Raw genomic sequence first — 15,891 nt, 5'->3', positions numbered from 1 at the left:
CCACTTTCAAACCCTGTATTTCACAAGGTGAGACAGGCTTGCTGTGTTATTCTGCATAGAGATTTCAACAAATTAATTTAGCACATTTGTTTTAAAGTCTGATCTTTTTTATGAAAAATTTATCAAAGAGAATTTTTGCATGAAGAAGATGTTTTACTAAATCACACGTTGAAGGTTAAATCCATTTGAATAAATAACAAAGTACGCCGGTGAAGGATTTGTAGCAGGTACACGCGCAAAGGCAAAAAGAAGCAAAATCAAAGAATATAAAAGGCGGCGGCGTGGTGGTGAGGAAGGAGTATCCGAAAGACGAAATTCGCATACCGCACACATCAGGCATTTCCAAACAGTTTCAAAGGGAAACAAAATTTTGCAAAGGTTGTATGTGTGTGGTGTGCCGATATACGAGACTTGAAATATCTGTGAGTATATATGAAATTCCAAAAGACGGTTGCAGCATGCAATAATTTAGTGGTTAATACGTATTCATAGATCAGTTGAAAATAAGTAATCGATCATTGACAGTGGCGGATACGAGAGACTAAAATGACACAACGTGGAAATGTAGCTGCTCTTGGGGAAGAGCTTGCCCAGGCCGTGGAGTTAATAATGCGCCCAGATACAGCTCAGCAATCACGTATGGAAGCATACATGGCTTGTGAAAGATTTAAAGAGGAATCGCCTTTATGTGCTCAAGTTGGGCTTTATTTAGCCAGCGGACAACAATTTGGTCAAAACGTGAAACACTTTGGTCTACAATTAATGGAATACACTATTAAATTTAAGTGGAACAGCATTTCGCATGAAGAAAAACTCTTCATAAAGGAGAACGCTATGAAACTTTTACATTTTGGCGTAGGCCCAGCGGAAGATGTGAGTTTAGCGCATTTGAAAGATGCGGTGTCACGTATTATTGTGGAAATGATAAAACGTGAATGGCCACAGCAATGGACAACACTACTATCTGAATTATCCGATGCTTGCAATAAAGGTGAACCTCAAACTGAACTAGTGCTTTTGGTTTTTCTTCGTCTGGTAGAAGATGTTGCATTACTTCAGACAATTGAATCAAACCAACGGCGTAAGGATATGTATCAGGCGTTAACTAACAACATGAACGACATATTCGAATTTTTCCAACGACTTATAGAATTGCATGTTACAAAATTCCGCGAAGCTACTGCCGTAGGCAACTTTCAGAAAGCGAATGCACATGGACGAGTGGTGGAAGTGGTATTACTCACACTAACTGGATTCGTGGAATGGGTTTCGATGAACCATATAACTTCAAATAATTGTAAACTACTGCAAATACTTTGCATTTTGTTAAACGATAAAGCATTCCAATGCAACGCAGCCGAATGCCTCTCACAAATCACTAATCGCAAAGGTCAGGTGAAAGAACGAAAACCGCTGCTGATGTTGTTCGGCGAAGAACCAATGCGTTACATTTTTACGGCCAGTCAAATGCTTCCAGATGCTGCCAACGCTACCGCTTTGGAGCAAAACCACAACTTTTTGAAGAAACTTCTAAATATGCTGAGCGGTTTGGGCCAACAAATGGTTATACTTTGGGGTAAGGAAGATGGCAACATACAGCGCCCACCAAACTTTGAAATATTTCTCGAATGTTTACTATTACTTTCAAGCCATCATTCCCTTACCGTTGCGCATGGTGCCACACTTATTTGGAATGTGCTGTTAAAACACGATGCCATTTCCAAAGATGCTACAGTGGTTCCTTACATTCCAAAATTGATAGCCGTTATAGGTCCACGTATTATCAAAACTTTATACCCCAGCTCACGAACTCTACCCACGTCAGTTTCGACAGCAGCATACATTTGCTTAGAATATGATAGCGAAGAGGAATTTGCCGTTTTCTACTATCGTTGCCGCACCGACTTTCTGGAGGTTTTTCGTCAAGCAACGCTTATTCAGCCTATCGTCACATTTACGTATTGTGAGCAGTGGCTCAATGCACGTTTGTCCAAAGCACATACTGAACGAAACAACGTAAATTGTTCAGTTCAAGACCCTGCCTACATGGAATGGGAGGCGCTGGTATGTGTTATTGATGGTGTTCTTAGTCGTATACTGCTGGTGTCGGAGCGGCCATCAGTACAATCGGGTTTGCGTTTACTGGAGGAATGTCTGAAAGTGGAAACCAGCAATCCATTGATACTATCTATACTGCTTTCGTGTATTTCAGCGCTTTTCGTATTCCTTAGTATGTCGTCGTGTCAGATAACGCCAAATAATTGCGTAGCCATGAGTGGCGTATCTTTGTTGCCACGTGTGCTGGAGCGCATATTCCAAGCACTTGTTTTTCGTGATTCCACCGAATCGAATATAGACACGACACGAGCGCAAGCCACTAAAAATTTACGACGTCATGCCGCCTCGTTGATGGTAAAGTTGGGTCACAAGTATCCCCTGCTACTGTTACCGGTTTTCGATCAGATCGACTCACATGTGCGGGTGCTGCTTGAAGATCCACGGCAAGCGATTAATAAAATGGAACGTACTACGCTACAGGAGGCGCTTTTGTTGATATCAAACCACTTTTGCGATTACGAGCGACAGACTGTATTTGTGGCAAACATAATGAAGGACACACTACCACATTGGCCAACATTCGCAGAGGTTTTCAAATCGCCGTACACATTTATACAGTTCGTGGGACTGGATAAACCAGCGGTAACGCCAATTCAATCAGATCCCCTCAGTTTGAATCGGGGCCACATGCTTGACGCTCTAAACGTTGTATTGGCTGTTATTAAACGTTGCACTTGGCCTGACGATCCAGATCGTGCGTCTCGTGGTGGTTTCGTAGTTGGCTTCACAGAACTGGGAAATCCTATTTGCCGCAATCCAGCCACACCGCACGTCATTCCACTGCTGCCACACATACTTGCGTTAATGCGTGTGCTGAACGAGCTCTACCGTCCGCAAGCCATGGCTTTGCTTTCGGAGGATTTTCGCAATGTCTACACGATGTTGGAGCATGAGAAAAAGATGTTGTTGGGGGTGTGTACACCGCCTGCCGATCCGCTTGATCCAACCGTAAAAACGATGACTAGTACCGTGGACCGTATACAACAATTTATGGCATTGCTATATGAGAGTTGTTATCACATGATGGGGTCAGCGGGTCCCTCTCTCGGTCGTGATATTTATCAACTACAAGGCATTGCTGACGCATTAATTAACAGCGTTTTCGCATCGTTGGAAGATGTGCCTGACTATAGGCTGCGCCCCATTGTGCGCGTATTTTTCAAACCGTTTGTATACTCTTGCCCACCCGCCTTCTACGACTCGGTGCTTGTGCCAATATTTGCACATTTAGCGCCATTTATGTGCTATCGCCTGATGCAGCGCTGGACATACATATCTTCGTTGTACGAATCGGGTCAATTGAATGAGGAGTCAAATGACACGCAAGAGGTGCTGGAAGATATGCTGAATCGTTCTTTGACACGTGAATATTTGGACGTACTGAAAATTGCGCTTGTTGGTGCTGGCACTGATGGTGTTCACGCAGCTGCAAACATAACAGACGTTGCTATGGAGCCGGAGGAGCACTCTATGGATGGCACAACACAATCACGTGCAGCACAATCGGCATTGTTGTCCGATATTATCAGTGACTTGGGCGCTAAACTATTACGCAACGACGCTACGAGCAACTACATACTTATGACGCTGATGGCCGCGTTATCTTGGCAAGACGGGGCTTGCAGTATGAAAGCAGTAAATGTGATAGCGCCGGTAATGCGCTTTTTGGCGACCAGCGAGATACAGTTAATGGACCAAAACAAAGCAACGACCGCATTCCAAGCCGTGCTACAGGGTCTACAGGTGCATGGCATGCATGATGCCAATCAAGCAGGACTAATAACGCTCGGTGTACAATTCTATGAGCTGCTGCGCCCCAAATTTCCCATACTCAGCGAATTGTTACGTAATATACCAAACGTAAATGCGGCGGATATACAAAAATTCGATGAAAAGGTAAGCGTGGCACCTTTGAAAGGCAACAAAGTGGACAAAGCTAAGAAGGATCTGTTCAAAAAGATGACCGCGCGCCTGGTGGGACGTAGCGTAAATCAAATGTTCAGCCGGCAAATCGAAATTCTGAATCTGCCACCAATGCAGACGCGTGCGCCTAAACCCAACACAGACATTGTCGATATAACGCAAAACTCGGGCATTACACAACTATTCCGCACAGAAAAGTGACCATCGGAGAAAGCAGCTGGGCATGCAACTAATGAAAAACGTACGTATTTAAAACAAGTATTATTTTTTTGCGTAAAATAAAAATAAAAAAATATTCTAATATTCTAATATTTTTTTATTTTTCAGCTTCAATTTAAAGACTTTGATGTATGTATTAAAAGCTTGTGCTGCTCAGAAACTGCGCCACAAATGGATATTTGGTTAAACGATACTGGAAACTGGTGAAGCGTAGATTATTATAAAAATATACATACATACTTATATACAACTTGGTGGGGAAGTAAGAGGCCGTTTGGAAATGCGTTAACGCGAAATTCCATCAACTATACCACAAAATGTAGAACGAAATTACTTATTTACTTAGCTACATATGAAATAATTTATAAATTATATATGTAAATGAATATATATGTATATGTATATATACATAAATGATGTTTTTATTTAATTTTCAGTTTTAAAATTGTTTCTATTTGCGAAAATTTGCACTGTTTTTTATGGATATTTTAAAATATTATGTAAGTGATTCTTTAGATATTTTTATTAAGATATTATAAACGAAGTGAAGTATGAACGAAATAAACGAATTACGTCTAAGCCGAGTGAAGCTTGAATGGTAGATAAAACTTGTTTAGTAATTTTAAAGGAAAAGGTTGAGGTATAGTCTCGGATTGGCAAGTAATTATACCCGAACTAAGTTTACCAAGCGAACAGCGCTAATTAAACTGTAAAGCGTATGTTATAGTCGCAAATATGTACGCACGTGATACAAACCGACAGTTACTGCGTTTTTTGTATATTATCACGTTTTTCTTAATGTTGCAGAAGAAATAATCAATAAAAAATTATCGTTATTGAGAAATCAAAATTATTTATTTTTACACGGAATAGCTATATACAAAAATTATTATGCCCGCTATATTTATTAGATTTATGCGTTGGTTTTGTTATAAACGATATTATTCGTATAAAAGGAAAAATAGTTAACATTAAAAAAATAGATATGGCAATTTGTTTTGTTTAATTTTTCTTTAAAATATACCGTTATATTTAAAATTAACGAATAATAATAAATATGGTGTTGCGAAGGAAATAATCAGGCAAGCATATGTCGTATTTTTAAGTTATTTATATATATACTTAAATTAAATCTTTTTGTTTCTAGGCTTTTTTTAAATTAAAACTTTATGCAACTACTTTTTACACTTGCTATTATAATATAAAAATATTTAACATACCATAAATAATAACACTATATTTACATGTTTATTTTTGTTTCATTTTTTACTATTTACATATACTCATATACATATATATGCACGCACAAATATATTTTTGATTGTGTTTTTTGTTACGTTTTATATTTATATCGAACTGTTCGAATTATCGATATATTTTGCTCAACTTTCACTTCCGGCTGTCACTAACCATTTAAAAATAACAAATAAGCTTCGGTGTGATTGAAATATGAATAGTGCTTGTAAACATCATTTATACATAAACGTAGTTATTTAATAACAATGTTGAAGACTACACTAACGTTGATAGTTCATGCAGCGAAGGACTGGTTATATTGCTCATATCTAGCGTGCCGGGTATGCCGGGGCTAACTGAGCCGCTAGCCTCACGCGCGCTTAACGTCAAACAACCGCCACCGTTTGATAATTGTGGTGGCAACGGCTTGGGTGTGGGCGGTGTTGCTGTTGATGGGCGTATTAGGAATGACGAATTTAGTGCACCCGCTGAGAGTAACGCGTTGAAGCTACCGTGTGAATGATTTGGTGAGACCGGTGTCACGGAAGTCGGATGTAGTTGCACGCCTAATTGTGTTTGTGTTTGCGATTGTGGCTGTGCATGCGTGTGTGGGTGTGTAGCATGCATGTGCGGCGCATAACTCATAAAGTGGTGCGTTTGATGCGGACTTAAAAATTGCGCAGGCGGTGTTATGGGCCCAATGTGTGATACCATAGACATATTCAATGGTGGACTCCGATAGCTAATGGTTTTTTCTTTCTGCCAAATAAAAACATTATGGACCATTGCGCCACCGCAAAATACGATGCCAATGCCGATAAGCACGCTTGTGATAATGGCAGGAGTTGAGTGGAAATGGTTGAATGTGTACAGGATAATGCCTGGAAAGGAAAAATTATTATGCATTTTTACATGTAATTGGAAGTTGTTCCAAAATGTGCGCCAAATTACCTGTGAGGAAAATTGGTATGGATATAAAGAAGCCACCGACAGCACAGGTACGACTCGCACTTGATTTTTCCAAATATTTGTTATCTCTGCAAAAAATGCGAAATGCAAAATAAATAGAGTTTCAAACGTGTCATCAACAGTAAGTCCAACTCTTACCTGCCATCAAACATTGGTGATCGCACCAATTTCACAGCGAATAGAAATTGTATTGCACACACCAGCAAACAACACAGATTTAGTGACAGCGAAAGTGCACAGAGCGCTAATGTAACATCGTAGACAATTACAAAATCCTCAGCAGAGCTGCGCGTCAAAGCATCTTCGCGGGCATTCGGTGAAATTTTCAGCAGAAAAATTAACGACAATAGCGCTAATAGCAGGGAAACTGCAAGTGGCATAAGGAGTAAAAGGAAAAATCAAAAACAAGCCAATGAATTACAGGTAATTAAGTACAAATCTAGAGTAACACTACTCTAACATACAGTTACATACATATGGTCTATTTGATATAATGATAGTAACAAAATAGCTAGCTCGGTGAGATCTGCCTATAATTTTCGCCCACTTATTTTATTTTTTTATTTTGTCTTTTGAATATATTTCGTCGTTAAATCCGTTAGTAATTACAGTTTTTAATAAGGATACAGTAGCAAAACTTTAATATTTTTTGATAAAAAAAAAATAAATTTCAAAGAATAAGACTTTTTATGACTAAGACTTAAAAAATGGCACATCAAGTGCTAATTGAGCCCGATAGGGCTGCACTCCTCCTACCTACCTAAGACTTAAGCTAAATTACATATGTATATATGTGAAAACGAGAAAAACGTTAATTTTAGGTACACTAAAACTAGATCGTCTATAATAACTTAATTTTGATCGTTCAGTTTTTGTAGCAGTATGCTAGAGGGGTCCGACATCTCAAATACTGCGTAAATAAAGACAGACGGACATGGTTAAATCGACTCAACACGCTGAGCATTTATACATATGTATATATACTTATGTGTATACTTTATAGGGTAACCGACTTTTCCTTCGAGGTTTAGCCAATTGTTCAGGGTGTATAAAGTTCACAATTTGTTTATATCTTGATGTAAATTTTACCTAAACATAATAGTCCTAGACTCGTTAGCGCTTCTCTCGGTCCAGGTCCATGTTTCGATTGATTTATTAACACACCCGTTGTCAGATTGTGGCAATTACTATAATTATGATGATTATAATGTGCGTTACTATTGTTGTTGTTATTATTATGATTTGTATTGCTATTTATTGTGCCAGCAGTTGTGTTGTGTGTATTGTTATTGTTGTTGGAAGCTAGAATATGCTGATTTGTATATGTGTGCAAATTATTGCCAATTCCATTCGGTGTCAGCGGAGTAACTGGCGTCGTTGTTGTTGCCGTCGTCGTATTGCCAGCGCTTGGTGTTAATGGCGTTAATGTATTTGTTGTGCCCGCCGATATTGGTGTTGAAGCGATATTTAATAATGTGGGTACGCGTTGACCTCCGTTCGCCGTCGCCGGAGTGTTGGACGATGTTTGTAGGGCGTTCTGTGTGGCACTTAAAGTGGAGATATTGAGCGGTTGTTGCGGTCGCAGGTGTATATTGCGGTTAGAGGCCGTTGCAGAGTTGCTATTATTGGGATTATTACGCAACTGACCATTCGCTGGTCCGCCGCCCACTCCGCCGGCATTTGAGGTGTGTTTTAACATTCTGCGGACTTCGAGATTTATTTCAGTGGACAGAAGATTAGTTCCGCAACGTTTCGGCGTTTCCAATCACATTCTGTTTGGAGTCTAAAGAAGAAAGAGAAAAATTAAAATTAAAATTTTCTACATGGCTTAGAAAGAGCAACTGAGCCTGCTCCTGATCTTTCGGTCATGAACACTCGAGACGCCTACTATTTTTAAGCCACGCCTTGTAACAAGTGTGTGGAAAATTGGTTGACATGCTTGTATTAGCTCAAGACCTAATTGCGAAGATGATATTTATTAAAATACGAGAAAATGCAGGATTTTTTTCAGTCCGAGTCAAATTTGATCAGGTGGTAGTAACTTCTTATTCGTATGCACCATTAAACATAACTACATACAGGGTTTGTCCGGAAAGTAATAGGACTGAGTCTATTTAAAAAAAAAGTCATCTGGGCTGTAGAGCGGTTGCGGAAGCGTTGGGATGCCAGCCTTGTCTAGGTAGATGATCACAAGAAAGGCGGTGTGAGCCGGGGCGTTTCGTGATACAACTTCCAATCGGCTTCTATGTCTTGTCTGACCCGATTGAGGACATACGAATACTTAGTCGATGGTCTGAGTTCAAAACTTTGCGCACACGAGTCACATTGTCGGTGTTTGTCGAAGAAAACTAGTCCTATTACTTTCCGGACAAACCCTGTACATATGTAAGGCCATTTGAAATTATTATCAGCGGCAGAATTGCAAAACCACCGAAGCATACTATTTGCACTGGTAAAATCATTTATGCTGGTACAAGTAATTATCTCTTCGTCGTTAGATTTTCTGATTAAAGAATTTCGTACATGTTTTTCAACTATAAATTTAAATTTCTATACTAAACATAAACATATTTGTAATTAGCATGCAACACAATGATTATCTTAAGCCTTAGATGAGCTTAATAGAAGCAAAAATAAAGCAGTTACATTCCTACCGCATACTAGGGTGATTCAAGAAGAACCCGATCTAACAAAAAGTTATAAAAAATTGTCAAAAATCCTTTATAAAGAACATCTTTTCTACTGCTACAACAGCAATAGCAACAATTAGACTCTTACGGTGCTTTAATGCTGTAACGACGAAAAACATTCCTGAAGTAATTTGAAGGAATGCTGCCGAGTTAACAGTTCTTGGTCGGATAAAAACTTGGGTTCTTCCTTTTACGTAAACCTGATTGTCGTGGTAACGGAACACATTTCGGCTTTGCAATAATAAATAGAAGTACATAGCTGTTTCTGCCATTTTGCCATTACCGTCATTGCCTGCTTAAATTCATGCGAAGATCTTTCTGACCACCCTCGCATGCATTTCCGTAACGAAATTCGCGCCAATACAAGCGAAGATAAAAACTGAAGACAATAGTAAATACTTGAGAGCTCCATCCAACACCTAAATATGAATGAACGAGCAAATGATAGCGCCGTACATGCGCTTTGTATAGTGTACACAAATAGCTTCGTAACTACCTGTTGGCGAGTCTTACATCGCCTCAACTTTCTATCTACTCAGCCTAAACGTGATCTTGACTCAGCCTTGTGCGACCTCTTGCAGCTCGCTTGTTTTTGGTGGTTATTTATGCATTTATTCCGTCAAGACTTTTCTTTTCCAATTGCTTAGCGGATTCTTATTTTCCGCACGTTGTTTTTCCAAGCTTCTTCCCAGCGCTTGCATTATATGCCTCAGCCACAGCGTCCGCATGCTGACGGTCGGTGTTTTGAACTTGGAGAAAATGCAATTTGCCGTTGAGTGTGGTTCGTACGAGTTGATTGGAGTTGGTGTTGTTTTGTTTTATGTACCATCTCATTTAATGCAAATTTCTTTCACGTGCAATTTGTGCATTTAATTGCATTTCTCGCTGCTCTTCCCATTGTTTCTTTTTCTAATTTAGTAAATTTGATTTATTTAATGTATGTATGTATGTATGTAAGATTACAGTTTTATGCAGTTTCTCTGCTCACAACTTCACTAAGGTACTCTCGAACTAATTGAAAGTTTAAAAAAGAATTTAAAATCTTTCGAAAGTTTGAAATTTGAGTATAAGAATTTTGAAATTTATAAAAACGAAACAATAACAAGCTAGACACTTCGGACTGCAATTAAAAGTCTACTCTTCAAAGGTTTATCTCTTCAGAATGTGGTTATCGGTTTACGGTTGCACTTAAGTACACTGCATATCCGATCAAAGATCGACGAATATTTCCAAAAACTACTTCGGGAATGCTTAACGCGACTAAAATCTCGTCAGCATCATCAATAATTTCAATAAACACCACTAGAAGCGGGGTCCTAAATAACTGCAAAATTATTTTAATGGAGGTCGGCTCCCGGGTGGCAATGTTAAACCATTGTTATTAATTTAAGTTTTATTTAAGAAGGCTTCTCAAGATAGTTTTCGGAGGCTCTTCATTTTCCAAATAATACGAGACGTACATCAGAAATGCAATAGAAGAAGCTCGGCGAGTCGGTTCACCGCCAATTTAATAAATAATATGTGGTTGCCAGTTTACCGACAATAAAAAAGTGTCAGTTGCATTAAAACAACATTTCCAATGACTTATTCAGTAGAATGCTATTTACCTACTAGTTCGCTCGGAAATTTCTGAAGGGTGCACTTTATTCAAGGAACTTATACGAGACTTTCTAATTTTCCATAATTTTGCTCGTAAACGTGTTCCCGGGTCAAGTTGATACTGATGGAAATCACCTTTGCTTTACTGAAAACGTTCCTCGGAGACGAAAAGAAGAGATTATATCGCCAGTATTCGCACAATATGTACCATGTGATCAAATCTGACCCGAACTGGTCCATATACATTTTGTTTCCTCCATTGCTACAACCTTTTTGACCGAAACGAACGCGCATTGCTTTCCGGCTAAGGACTGTCAACTTTCAGCATTCCTTAAAAAAGTTGTGGAATGTTTACTTCCGCTACCGCAATAACAACAATAAACAGAAGATCAAAGCAACAGGAATATGTATATAAAAACAAAGATAAAACACGAAGAAAAGTATAAAAATAATTTTACGAAACGCATACGATGCTAAAAAACTTAATAAATAAATGCGAAGTTTAAAAATGTTACCCAAAACTACTAGCAAATGAGCGACTACGCCTTACTTTGTGAGTGAATAGAGCGCGTGCGCGCTGCGTATATCTTCGAAAACGGCCGTTATGAATGCAACGACGCTACACACCAATTCTCTAAGTATATAAAAAATGTACGTACATATGTATGTAAGTAGTGTATTTAATTGCCAACGAGGAACTCGAAAGGCACATATGTGTATTACAAGGGTGAATGCTACCGGCTCTCACATTTGGGCCGTTGAAATTCCTTGTGTTTTTTAACTTTTTTATTTGTATTTGTTCGAAACCACAGAGTCTACACAGTGTTTGGCGACGACCGGTGTTTTAGGGGCGGTTTGCGCGTTACGCGAGGGTGGCGACGGTAATGGACAGGTGTTGCTGTTAAACAAAGCTGAAAATTCTGAATAAGAACGCATAAACTGTCTATACAAACGCTACTTTAGTAATATATGTACACACATGTGCTAACTACATAAGGCATAAAAACTATCGTGTTGTGTAGGTTGTGTCCGGAAATTTCGTTTTCCACCGAAGAAACAGAATCGGTTGACTTCGGGTTGTAAAAAAACAATCAATTTCCGAAGTTAACAAGTTCGCCGAACTATGATTTTTTCTCAGAAACCTAAAATTGGTTTGAAATAGTGGATGTTCATGGTCTTCTTTCCGTGAGCTCACAGCCCATATATTGTTAATGCGGTCTTCTTTAGGTAGCCGAAGCTAAACTTTCGTGAAATTGAGTCCGTCGAAATGCGGCTATCAGAGCAGAATACGTCAACCAAAAACCGCACATCGATGGAGTTGGCAGCAGCAAATGTCGGCATTGGCCCAACTACAAATAGGAACAAATCACTGACACGATCTAATCATTATAATGGGCATTATATTTTTGTAGACCGCCATAGCCCATTTGCATTTCGGATTATATAGTGCAGAGCCGCCTCGCCAAAGCGGGCGGTATGATATGTCACCTGCTCAATATATGATATGGTTACTACGTCACATGCGATATCACATGTTAGGGTACCGGCCGGGCCAACCGGCGTACTAGGTTTTCTTATAGAGTGCAGCGGCCGGCCACTACAGCGAACGGTATGATAGGTCACCTGCACAAGATATAATGATTTAGTCACACGCGATATCACACGTTGGGTTACCGGTCTGGCCGGTCACACGCGATACCACACATTGTGGTGCCGGCCTGGCCAACCGGCGTACTAGGCTTTCTTATATAGTGCACAGCCGGCCGGCCACTACAGCGAACGGTATGATACGTCACCTGCACAACATATGATATAGTCACTACGTCACACGCGAATCACATGTTGATGTGGCAGATTGCCATACCTGCATAGTGGGCTTTCTTATATAGTGCAGAGTCAGCCGGCCAGCAAAGCGAGCGGTATGATTAGTCAGTTGCACATCATATGATTTAGTAACTACGTCACAACCGCTACCACACGTTGGGTTGCCGGCCTGCACAACCCGCATTCCAGGCTTTCTTATATAGTGCAGAACCGACTCAGCACTCCAAATCGAGCGGTGTGATAAGTCACCTGCACATAATATGAGATGCTCACGTACTCGAGGGTGACAACGCGCTAAGTGAAACGGCGTGACCCACCAGCATTTCTTTTATAGTGCAGGGTCGGCCAGCGGTGTTAACCTACCAGAAACATCATCTTGGATAACCTACAGTCAGATGGGAATTTGAATAATTTAGGGAATGTGCTTGGGCTTAGTTACACTAACACGAGCAATGTTGTATCGAAGCACATTTAAGTAAAAATTTTTTATTTTAACATTGATTTTCTTAATTTCATCTCTGCAGTTTTCACTTTGTTGCCGTCACTCGTTAAGTTTTCTTATTCTCCTGCGTATCGTGATAATTGTTTTTCCTCATTATTGATACACAGATATGTACATGCATATAGGTATAGGTAAACAATCATACAAATATTTGTTAAGAATTCCATTGCCAGCAGAATCTATGTATAATCAAAAACTGCTTCTCAAGTGAATCGCACTCAATAGCTGTGTTTGTTGTAGTGGCAAGTGACCGTTGGCCGCTTTGAAAATTCCACCACAGCTTGAGAGGTACAAACAAATCATACGAACGGCGACGCACTTTTGTTTTTATTTTAATGAACCAAAGATGACTGGTTCGACTGGCTGTATCTACTTCTACTTCTGCCTCTGTTGTGTTGTCTGCTCTTTTCAGTTGAAGAATGTTTATATATTAGTTGTTGTTATTTTTTTTAACCAACACTGTGAGCGCTTATAAGCTTTGGTCCACTACTAAACGATTATTGAATGCTGTAATGCTGTTGCAGGGGTATTCCAATGATCTTCGTCGGTATTGAGAACTTGTTTCTGCTGCCGCTGGCAATGTTGAGCATGCGCACTACGAGCTCGTCTAAGAGCGAGCGGCTTGGATGGCTCTTGCGAACTAGCAAACATGTTTTGAAGACGAGGTTTTATGTTTTACAGGTGGGTTGTGGTTTTTTTGTCTGTCTGTATAAATGCTGTAATTTGTTTATGCTGGAAATATTGAATACTTTTTTATTAACAAAATAGCTTTGTCGCTTAGACATGTTGCCGTATAAATTTTTGTGTAAAAGTTGTGTGCGCCAAGATGTGTTGATTTGTAATTTTTTTAAAGAGTTGAAAGAATTTACCTTAAGTTTTAATGTTACAAATAGGGAATTAATATTTCTATCATGGAATAAGCTTATTTTTTAAGTTGCGACATTCAGCAGGCTATCTGAAACATTCAAATGTGTATTCGGTTGAGATGAAGTTATAATACTCTTCACAGATGAAAAATTTTTCCTGCAAGGACTTGATTTTATACGGTCGTTCGTTCGGCAGATATGTATATGCTATAGTGGTCCGATATCGGCTGTTCCAACAAATGAGGAAAAAAGAACGTGTGCAAAGTTTCAAACTGATATCTTAAAAACGGACCAGTTCGTGTACACAAGTATACAGATAGAAATACCAAAAGACGAAAATATTTTCTATTAGAAGTATGTATGTATATTCAAATTAGCGTTCACCCTAACCGATTGCAATATCAAACCACCGGGCGCTTTCTGATATTAGATTTTTTGTTGAGTTTATGACTATTTATACATACATATATGATGAATTTAGCTTTATGTATGGTAGTTATGCTTTTATGTTATTTCATTCGTTTATTTACATATTTATATTTACAATTTATTTTCTTTTTGACACCTTGTCTAAATTAGCAAATGTAACAATGCAAATGTCAAGTGCCGTGCAAATTGCAGCACCCTTGTCATATTTGTTATTCTTTTTTCTTACAGAATTGTTACAAAAGTTAATCCTTTTCACGCTTCATTAATACAGGCGTTTGCAGTTTGTCTTACGTTTGTTTACTTACCTGTCGAAGTGCGAGTTCGTGCCTTCTAACGACAGGTAGTTGCTGTCAGTGTGTTGATTGCTGCTTATTTCTTATTTTCACATTTGAAAATTCAATATTGGTGAGTATATTTTTTTCAATTATTTTATGCAAGTTTTGCTTTCAAATAATTTGGTGCATTTTCCGTTTAAATTCAATTTCAAATTGAATAGAAAATGCAATGACCATACTTGTATGTACATACATATATCGATAACATTCAATCACTGCACATCTCAGTTTTTGTGAAACTGCACTGCCATCCTTCGGGTGCATATGGAAGTGTGTTTTCGTTTGCCCAAAATACGTTATTTGCGAAAATTAACTTATTTACATAAAGTTATTTTAAATCGCGTGCGCGTGTTCAAATGCAGAATAGGCGCGAATGTGTGCGTGCGCGAATACGTTTCAGTTCGCGTCCGTTGGCTATTAGCCGTATCGTGTTGCATGTAGCCGCTGTACAGAAATATGCGGCCAATTTTTTATTGCGTTTTTTTGTGTTTTGTGTCAGCGAACTGCAGGAAATAACTCTAGGCAGCACGATAGCTCTAAAGAAATCGCACTAGCCATGCCAATGGGCGGCGTGCACATACAGCACTATAGAATGAGCGCCCACAACTTCAAACAAATACCAAAATTTACAAAATTCGGCATAAACGAGCGCACATCGAACATTTTCGAGATTTTCGTAAAACTTAATGTGAGTACCGAATCATTTATTTTTGCTGCTTTTGCATTTTTGGCAATTTTTTATATATTTTTTGCAACTTCATGATAATGTACATATGTATGTATGTACGTTTGTACGCGAGATTCTCAGCGGTATCGCTAGAAACCGTCCTTTTACATTCGAAATAAGCGACTGCGCGTATGGTTGTTGTGCGACAATTTCCGACGACGTTCTCAACCTGACTGACTGACTGAGCGGCGAGTGCACAAAGTAAGCGAGACCAAAACCAATACTAAACAAGTCAAAGCTAAAGGCATACAGTTGAAATGAAATAAAAGGAAAACACAATTTCAAATGAAATATGAAAAAGCAAAGGCAAATGCACAAAAGCAAAAGTAAAAGCAAAAACCAAACCTTTGGTAATTGTATCTGCGCGGTGCTGTTGAATGGGAATTTGGACGAAATATATGTACATATTAGACACATATGGACAAGATATACATGAACCTGATCAACCGACAAT

General features: G+C 39.0%; 2 protein-coding genes across 4 annotated transcripts; one reads left to right on the top strand and one right to left on the bottom strand.

Annotated features, from left to right (window-relative positions):
* The first annotated feature begins 23 nt into the window (after positions 1-23).
* LOC120774205 (exportin-5) lies at positions 24-4,868 on the top strand. 3 transcript variants are annotated; one of them, XM_040103649.1, is made up of 3 exons: positions 24-422; positions 526-4,282; positions 4,369-4,868. In XM_040103649.1, the coding sequence occupies exons 1-2, from the start codon at positions 384-386 to the stop codon at positions 4,240-4,242; spliced, it is 3,756 nt and encodes a 1,251-aa protein (XP_039959583.1). In that variant the 5' UTR covers positions 24-383; the 3' UTR covers positions 4,243-4,282; positions 4,369-4,868. The 3 variants fall into 3 exon arrangements, with proteins under 3 accessions (XP_039959583.1, XP_039959585.1, XP_039959586.1); XM_040103651.1 differs by having other exon boundaries at positions 493-4,282; XM_040103652.1 differs by having other exon boundaries at positions 473-4,282.
* Positions 4,869-5,548: 680 nt separating this feature from the next.
* Positions 5,549-15,588, bottom strand: LOC120775883. Its single transcript, XM_040106259.1, has 5 exons — positions 14,681-15,588; positions 7,555-8,248; positions 6,604-6,832; positions 6,448-6,533; positions 5,549-6,377 (listed from the first exon to the last, which is right to left on the bottom strand). Exons 2-5 carry the CDS (start codon positions 8,162-8,164, stop codon positions 5,773-5,775), a joined length of 1,530 nt encoding a protein of 509 aa, XP_039962193.1. The 5' UTR covers positions 8,165-8,248; positions 14,681-15,588; the 3' UTR covers positions 5,549-5,772.
* Positions 15,589-15,891: the final 303 nt, after the last annotated feature.

This window comes from Bactrocera tryoni, chromosome 4 (genome assembly GCF_016617805.1).
Source record: "Bactrocera tryoni isolate S06 chromosome 4, CSIRO_BtryS06_freeze2, whole genome shotgun sequence".
Lineage (NCBI taxonomy): Eukaryota > Metazoa > Arthropoda > Insecta > Diptera > Tephritidae > Bactrocera > Bactrocera tryoni.
This window is presented reverse-complemented; position numbering and strand designations above follow the sequence as displayed.